The sequence below is a fragment of the Sapajus apella genome, unplaced genomic scaffold (genome assembly GCF_009761245.1).
Source record: "Sapajus apella isolate SASKATOON/1434 unplaced genomic scaffold, GSC_monkey_1.0 scaffold4, whole genome shotgun sequence".
Taxonomy (NCBI): domain Eukaryota; kingdom Metazoa; phylum Chordata; class Mammalia; order Primates; family Cebidae; genus Sapajus; species Sapajus apella.
Genome location: NW_022436944.1, coordinates 53,314,379 through 53,323,505, shown reverse-complemented (window position 1 = coordinate 53,323,505; position 9,127 = coordinate 53,314,379). Strand labels below are relative to the sequence as shown.

At 43.3% G+C, this 9,127-nt stretch overlaps 1 protein-coding gene across 38 annotated transcripts in view; it reads left to right on the top strand.

Annotated features, from left to right (window-relative positions):
- The first annotated feature begins 641 nt into the window (after positions 1 to 641).
- CLASP2 (cytoplasmic linker associated protein 2) overlaps positions 642 to 9,127 on the top strand; it is a 234,298-nt gene continuing 225,812 nt past the window's right edge. For 23 of the 38 annotated variants that reach the window (XM_032269320.1, XM_032269052.1, XM_032269259.1 and 20 more), the window contains exon 1: positions 642 to 1,194. In XM_032269320.1, coding sequence (XP_032125211.1) covers positions 1,000 to 1,194 — 195 coding nt within the window. In that variant the 5' untranslated portion in view covers positions 642 to 999. The remainder of the gene's footprint in view (positions 1,195 to 9,127) is intronic. The other 15 variants (XM_032269303.1, XM_032269262.1, XM_032269285.1 and 12 more) reach the window with 2 other exon arrangements.

The following is a 9,127-nucleotide window of genomic DNA, read 5'->3' as shown; positions in this document are numbered from 1 at the left end:
CTTCTGAGACACTGACAGTGCTGGATGGACCTTATGCTAAGAAGAAACCAGACTCCAAAAGAGTGAAGACTCTGTGAAGTTCAGGAACAGGGAAAACTGTATTACCGAGACAGAAATCAAATTAGAATTGCCTCGGGAGGAGGCGGTTATTGGGAAGTCTTGGGACTTCCTGGGGTGTTGGAAACGTGTTGTACCCTCACTGGGGTGGTGGTTACACGGGTGAATACCTTTGCTGAAACTCATGAAGTGTACGCTGAAAATCTGCGCGTTTGACTTTCTGCAAACCGAAGCCTTGTTTTTTTTTTTTTGTTTTTGTTTTTGTTTTTGTTTTTTTTTTTTTTTTTTTTTTTTTTTAGTATTACACAGTGACTGTGGTAGTGGCTGGAAGCAGAATTCATGATGTTTTTGATAAAGAAGAATATTAACGTGTATTCCGCTTTTTTAAAAAAAATGGCAGTGGGGGTGGGAAAGGAGGATGCCAAGTACCAGAAACTTTCCCAAGAGTTGAGTAGCAGCGAGTGGAGGAAAGCTTGGAAACGTTGTACATTTCACAGGGCGAGGGCAGGGTGCCGCAACAGCGGCCCGTGCAGAACCGCCCGCCTCCCGGGGGGCTCGACCCAAGTCGCGCCCCAATTCCCCCTAGTGGTCCTGTCACTCCCAGCGGTCTCCGCAGCTACAGCCGCCACCTCAGTGGCGAAGCGATAGCCGGACGGGAAGGCCCTCGCCGGCGTCGTGCTGACGTCACGCGCGTGCTGACGTCGCCCGCGGCCGCGGCCTCTGAAGCGGGCCGGGGCTCGGGGGGCGCCGAGTTTGAGTAGTTTGGGGGCCGCTGAGCGCTTGGCGTTGCTCCCGCCGCCCGCTGCGCCCCGCAAGCCGCGCCTCTAGCGGGCTAAGTGAGTCCCGCCCGCTCCCGCGGGGACCCGCACTAGAGGTTGGGCGGCGCTCGGAGAAAGTTGGCGGCTCACAGACTGGCAGGCGGGCGGGCGGGCGGCCGCAGCCATGGAGCCCCGCAGCATGGAGTACTTCAGCGCCCAGGTGCAGCAGAAGGACGTCGGCGGCCGGCTGCAGGTCGGCCAGGAGCTCCTGCTCTACCTCGGCGCCCCCGGCGCCATCCCGGACCTGGAGGAGGACCTGGGCCGCCTGGGCAAGACCGTCGACGCGCTCACCGGCTGGGTGGGTTCGAGCAACTACCGGGTAAGCGACGACGGCGAGGCTGGGCTGGTCACGCCCTCCGCTGCGGCCCTTTAATCCCGGACGGGAGCGCCGTGCCGGGAGAGCTCCCGACCGAACCGCCGCGTAAGAGGGGAAACACACTTTGGGAGGCCCAGGCGGGCGGATCACGAGGTCAGGAGTTCGAGACCGGCCTGACCAGCATAATGAAACCCTGTCTCTACTAAAAATACAAGAATTAGCCGGGCGTGGTGGCGCTCGCCTGTAATCCCAGCTGAGGCAGGAGAATCGCTTGAACTCGGGAGGCGGAGGTTGCAGTGAGCCGAGATCGCGCCAAAAAAAAGAGGGGGAAACACGGGTCCCCCGTCCCCACTGGGCAGCCTGCCTCTTCGTACGCGATCCGAGGACTGACTTCTGACCACATTTTTCTACACCTGTGAACAATGACTAATTCAGCGGTTCCGTGATACGTTGCGGAGTTACTTGGCAGTAGGACACAATGTCGATCACTTATTTAAAAAAAAGAAATCAGTGAAATACTTCAACATTTGTGCTCACCTGTGTAAACACTACCCAGACCAACACATAGTACATTAGGATACGATTTTAGGTTGAAAGGAGATGTCAAGTTAATTCCCTCTTAATGGTTTTTACCTATTTTTAAAATAATTTTTTATGTTTGGGATGTTGTTATCTTCGTCTCTAAAGCATCCTTAAGGATTAAACAGGTCCTGATTGTGTTTACTTTTACATCTAATGAAAAGATGCTGACCCCTGACGTTATTTGCTTTTCCTTTATTGAGAGCAGAAAGCAATTGAACTCGCTGTAATTTTGCTTCCCCTCGGGGTTTAGGACTGACTTGAATTTGAAACTGTGTCCTAGTAGATAGGCCAGTGCTGGGAAAAAATAAACAAAAAGATGAGGTACAAAAAGAAATGGGCCTTTCTGAAGAGTCGTTGGTAGGCAGGTTGTAAGGTAGCCACGTTGGGAGCCCAGATAAATATTTTGTCATTAACATTCCCTGTTAGTAGTTACTTTTCTTTCTTGTCTTCTGGTGGCAGTGTTGCTTTAAAATGCTGGCTGCAACTTCCCGTGAATGAAGTGATTCTTCTTAGTAACATATTCTCATAACTCAGTGAATAGGCTGTACTTTGAAACCTTTTATTCAAAAAGAGAAGGGCAAATTCTAGAATTATGATGCAGATTTAATGGTAAAAGCCAGATGAGTTTTGGAAAGGTTAGACTTTTTATAAGGATAATAAAGTTTGAGAACTAACCACATTGATGCTTCATTACATACCAGCTCTTGATATATCATTATCATTTGGGAGATTATTTCTTTGGAAGAAACAAGCTAAATTTATTTACTCTGTGAGAAGGGCATATACATATTCACACTCAAAATAGTTGATTATTATTATTTTTTTTTTGAGTTGGAGTTTCACAATTGTTGCCCAGGCTGGAGTACAGTGGTGCACTCTCAGCTCACAGCAGCCTCCCGGGTTCAATCAATTCTCCTGCCTCAGCCTCCTCAGTATTTGGGATTACAGGCATGTGCCACCATGCCTGGCTAATTTTGTGTTTTTAGTAGAGACAGGGTTTCTCCATGTTGGTCAGGCTGGTCTTGAACTCCTGACCTTAGGTGATCCTCCCGCCGCCTCAGCCTCCCAAAGTGCTGGAATTACAGGCATGAGCCACTGCACCTGGCCATAGATAGTTGATTTTATGCTGCAGCATAGACTATTGTAGAAAGACAGCGCTTTGATAATGTTTGCACCTCTTCCCAAGTGAAGATTGATGTGCCATCTTCTACACAAGCTGCTGTAAATTGGCTTTGGGCCATTTCACTCCTCAGATGTATCGTCAGTGAATGACAGTTGAGCGTTCATGCTGATATTGTGTGATACCACAGTGTGCTAATTTTTTGTTATACCTCTAAGCCCTACTTCCACTTGGTGCTGAGTTTTTAACTCTTCGTTAAGAGTTAGAATCCATCAGAGGTCTCATCCAGCTTCTCATCTGTTTTTACTACATCTTTTCTTTGTGCTCCTCACTAGGTAATGTAGCCCAAGACAGTTTTCAGCAATCGGAAGAGAACTGCCGCAGCCTCCCGCCACCTTATCTATACACTGCCTTGTAGCTGTGACTATATAATCTACCTTCTTCCTTATTATAATAGATGAATTGCCTGTTTTCCTCATTTATGCCATTCCCTCCACAAAAGTATTAGATTCCATGCCTTCTTGCTTACTCAAGGACATTGATCCATTCAGTTCTGTGCTGTCTTTCCTAAATTACTAGTTTTCCCCTTTCTGTTGAATTCTATAGTATAAAAACTTTTCTGACATTTTTAGGGAAAGGGCATTCTAATTAATCTGTTGCTTTATGTTTTATAAACTAAGTTACCCAACTGGGTAATCTTTTTTTTTTTTTTTTTGTAGATACAATAAAACATATTTAACTCTATTTTAAAAAGTGTGTCAGAAATTTTTGAGCATACAAATAGAATCGTACTTCAGTTTCATTTTATACTGAACAAAATGCAGTTTTTCTTTGGATTTGGTAGTACTTCAGAATCTTAATGTCTCAGTCACAGTCATTGTATTAGTAAATTTGAATGCCTTCTGTATGCTATGTATTCAAGATGCTAAGGATCCATCCAGCTTTGAACAAGACAAGGCTCATTCATTTAGCTTCATTAGCATATTTATTGATGACCTATTATTATCAGGAACTCACTCTTCTAGGCATTGCAGATACAATGTGAAAAAAAGACAAATCTTTGCCTTTGTGGACTTAGATTCTAGTAGTAGGAGAGGAATAAGCAGGCAAGATAAATAAAACGTATAGTGTGTTACATGGTGATAAGTGGTTTGGAGAAAAAGAGCAGTGAAAGGAATAGTGAATGCTAGGCAAGATGCAGATGTTGGAATTTTAAATAGTTGGTCATCAAAGACCTAATTGAGGGGGTGATTTAACAGAAGATGGGAAAGTGAGATCCCTGCAATTGTGTTAGAAATAGGTAGACAGGTATAGAAATTAGATCACTTTAGGTAGCATGTGCTTGTAAATTAACATGGTATGAAATGATTTTGAGACTGTATTTTGGGTGGTCAGGAAAGGTGACGTGAGTGCAGACACTGAAGAAACATGAGTGACGAGTGAAGAATGATTGAAGCAGAGGAAACAGCAAATTCAGAGACCCTAGTTTTTTTGAGGAACATAAAAAGCCATCCTGGCTAGAGTTTAAACAAGTGAGGTGTTGAGAAAGATGAAGTTGAAGAGGCAGGTATAAAGTCATAGTATTTTATTCTAAATATGGTGGAGGGAACTGGGCATGGTGGCTTGTGCCTGTAGTCCCAGCTACTTGGGAGGCTGAGACAGAAGATCACCTGAAGCCAGGAATTTGAGACTAGCTTGGGCAACATAGCAAGTTCCTGTCTTAAAAAAAAAAATACAGTGGAAAGTTGTATGTGTGTAGAGGGTGTCTACTCTGTGGAGAGTTGACTATAAAGGAACAACAGAAGCAGCAGAGAGAGAGAATGGTGGCTAGGCCTGATTTGATAGCGATGGCAATGTTGAGAAGTGGAAAATTTGGGCTATGATTTGGTGGTAGATCCAGTAAGAGCTCCCGTTGGACTTTGAGGGTTGAAAGAGAGGAATTATGGATAATTGCCTTGTTTGAGCAGTAGGTTTGATTGTGCTATTTATTGAAATAGGAAAGACTGAGAGAAGAACAAATTGGGTGAAGGATATAAAAAGTTTAGTTTTTACTGTGTTAGGTGTGAGAAGGTGTTTAACATACAAATGGAGACGATAGACAGTTGGGGTCCTGAGTCCAATGGAGAAGTCATAATTGAAGATGAAAAATATGGAAATAGGCCAGTGCAGTGGCTCACGCCTGTAATCCCAGCACTTTGGAAGGCCGAGGCGGGTGGATCACGAGGTCAGGAGTTCAAGACTAGCCTGGCCAACATAGTGAACCCCCGTCTCTACTAAAAATATAAAAATTAGTTGAGCATGGTGGTGGGTGCCTATAATCCCAGCTACTTGGGAGTCTGAGGCAGGAGAATTGCTTGAACCTGGGAGACGGAAGTTGCAGTGAGCCAAGATTGTGCCATTGCACTCCAACCTGGGTGACAAAAGCAAGACTCCGTCTCAAAAAAAAAGAAGAAAATAGGCATATATATAATATAGGTAGTCTGACAATTGATATTGACTAAGAATGGTCCTGCAATTTCAGGAGTCCTCAAATTTTAAAATGGTATTATGACAAAATTTCCCACATAAATACAATTAAGTATGATAACCACCATTTACCTAGTCCTTAGTGAGTTCCAGACACTCTCAAATGCTTTATTTTTTATTTATTTATTTTTTTGAGACGGAGTTTCACTCATGTTACCCAGGCTGAAGTGCAATGGCGTGATCTCGGCTCACCGCAACCTCCGCCTCCTGGGTTCAGGCAATTCTCCTGCCTCAGCCTCCTGAGTAGCTGGGATTACAGGCACGCACCACCATGCCCAGCTAATTTTTTGTATTTTTAGTAGAGACGGGGTTTCACCATGTTGACCAGGATGGTCTTGATCTCTTGACCTTGTGATCCACCCGCCTCGGCCTCCCAAAGTGCTGGGATTACAGGCGTGAGCCACCGCGCCCGGCCTCAAATGCTTTATTTGCATTGTCTCATTTAGACTTTAAGATGCCTTAGGAAATCAGTGTACTATTATTTTCCTTTTTTTGTAGAAAAGGAGGCATAGGTATCTTGCTTTAGGCCATAGAGCTGGTAAATTAGTGGAAGAGTTGCTTGAGCCTAGGGAGATTGGAATATCCATACGCCTTTTCTCTACTTTTATAAACCTCTTCAATATCCTATTGTCAGTTCTACTTTGTATATTATGAGGATTAGTAACATTTACATTTCATCTGCAACCACAGGATAAGTTGAAGCTAAAAAACTGAGAAAACACAGCCTGAGCAAGATAGTGAAACTTCACCTCTACAAAAAAAGTTAGTCCAGGATATTGAGTTGGCAGTGAGCCGTGATTGGGCCATTGTACTCCAGCCTGGGCAACAGAGCCAGACCTTGTCTCAGAATTTAAAAAAAAAAAATGGAGAAAACAGTGAAAGCATTTATAACTATGTAGCCCTATGTAGTGCAGGACTGTGTGCTAGGATTTCATGTATTTTCTCAGAATTCAAAATCATAGCTCCTTTGGCATTCTGAGGAGGATACTTCCCAATATTGGTGTCACCTCAATTATATATCCTATAAACTATTCAAAAGACACGCCATTTTTAGTTTGCCAAAAGAGATGAGGTTTATCTACCCATTAATATGTATCGATGTTGCCTTTTACCTGCCATATAGGTAAACATCCAGGATGTTGTCAATTCTTTACTCTTAACGTTGTGCTTTTTGTCACCTTGTTACATATGCATGAAAATTTTTTCTAGGGCAAGTGAGTTTCAATCCTGTCAGAGTCAGTGCACTCTTTTAATTCCTCCTTCTCCCTTTTCAATTCTCAAATAAAATTTATAGATAATATCTGATACACATAAATTTAAAAATTTCCATAATCTCCTAACTGTACTGTAAAGGGAAATCACATATAATTTATGAGATAAAATATATTTCAACATGTAAATAAGTCAACCTGACCACCCATGAAAACATAATGATAGTTACATGGTTGTAAATGCAGCCACTACCAATTCAGACCACTGTAGGTGTGTAGTTGCTGGTGATTCACACTTTTTTTTTTTGGAGACAGAATTTTGCTCTTGTCACCCAGGCTGGAGTGCAATGTCATAATCTCAGGACACTGCAACCTCCACCTCCTGGGTTCAAGTGGTTCTCCTGCCTCAGCCTCCTGAATAGCTGGGATTACAGGCGCATGCCACCACGCCCAGCTAATTTTGTATTTTTAGTAGAGACCGGGTTTTGCCATGTTGGCTAGGCTGGTCCCAAACTCCTAACCTCAGATGATCCACCCACTTCAGCCTCCCAAAGTGCTGGGATTACAGGCATAAGCCATCGTGCCTGGCCTTGATTCACACTTTCATCAGTGGACATTACTGTTGGTGATTTTGATATGCTGGAACTCTAAAATCTGAACCTCATTTCTTTGAACTTAAAGAATTTTACCACCCCATGTGACATCTATTTCATTAAGCCGACCCATTAATCATACCTTTACATTGATTCTTTTTTAAAAAATTTTTGTTATTATTTCAGTAGTTTTGGGGGTATGGGTGGCTTTTGGTTACGTGGATAAGTCCTTTGTTGGTGATTTCTGAGATTTTAGTGCTCCTGTTATCCAAGCACTATACAATGGCGGCATATAGTCTTTTATCCCTCAACTCTGTCCCAGCCTTCCCCCTGAGACCCCAAAGTTTATTATGGTATTCTTATGCTTTTGTTCCCTTATAGCTTAGCTCCCAACTTTTAAGTGAGAACGTATATTTGATTTTCTGAGTTACTTAGAATAATGGCCTCCAACTCATCCAAGTTGCTGCAAAAGACATTATTTTGTTCCTTTTTATGGATGAGTAGTATTTCGTGGTGTATGTATACCACATTTTCTTCATTCACTCATTGGTTGATGGGCACTTAGGTTTGTTCCATGTCTTTGCAATTGTGAATTGTGTTACTATAAACATGGCATGTCCCTGTGTCTTTTTAATACAATGACTTCTTTTCCTTTGAGTAGATACCCAGAGGAAATCTACCCAAAGGAAAAGATCTGGATTGCTGGATCTAATGGTGGTTTTACTTTTAGTTCCTTAGGGGATCTGCATACTGTTTTCCATAGTGGACACCAGCAGTGTAAAAGTGTTCCTTTTCCATCACATCCACACAAACATCGATTGTTTTTTGACTTTTTAATTATGGCCATTCTTGCAGGGGTAAGGTGGTATCTCATTGTGGTTTTAATTTGCATTTCCCTGAGGATTAGTGATGTTGAACATTTTTTTCATGTTTGTTGTCCAGTTGTATATCTTCTTTTGGAAATTGTCTATTCATGCCCTTTGTCCACTTTTTGATGGGATTTTTTTTTCCTTGCTGATTTGTTTGAGGTCTTTGTAGATTCTGGATATTAGTCCTTATATTCATTCTTAATTCTATTCTCTCTCTTCATTCTTGATTTATGGTCCTCTTTTGATTAAATGCTATACTGCCCTGAGCATGGTGGCTCACACCTGTAGTCCCAGCACTCTGGGAGGCTGAGGCAGACGGATCACCTGAGTTCAGGAGTTTGATACCAGTCTGGCCAACATGGTGAAACCCCATTTCTACTAAAAATAATTTTAAAAAAATTTAGCTGGGTGTGGTGGTAATCCTAGGTAATCCTCACACCTGTAATCCTAGCTACCCGGGAAGCTTAGGTGGGCGGATCCCTTGAACTGGGGAGGCAGAGGTTGCAGTGAGCTGAGATTGTGATGCCACACTCCAGCCTGGGTGACAGAACAAGACTTCGTCTCAAAAACAAAACAAAACAAATGCAATACTGGCTAATCCCACTCTACCTACTCTATACCTGCACTAGTGCAACTGAAGGTGGCTTGGGGGAAAACACGAAACCCCTTTAACTGGCTTCATTTTAAATTCCTGACCATCATGTGGGCCCTTAATATGCTGCCTGACAGTCGTACTATATTTTCTTTCTTTCTTTTTTTTTTTTTTTGAGACAGAGTCTCCCTCTGTATCCAGGCGCCAGGCTGGAGTGCAGTGGCGCAGTCTCGGCTCACTGCAATCTCTGCCTTCCGGGTTCAAGCAATTCTCCTGCCTCAGCCTCCCGAGTAGCTGGGACTACAGGTGCACACCACCACGCCCAGCTAATTTTTGTATTTTTAGTAGAGACAAAGTTTCACCATGTTGGCCAGGATGGTCTTGATCTCTTGACCTCTTGATCTCTTGACCTCGTGATCCACCTGCCTTGACCTCCCAAAGTG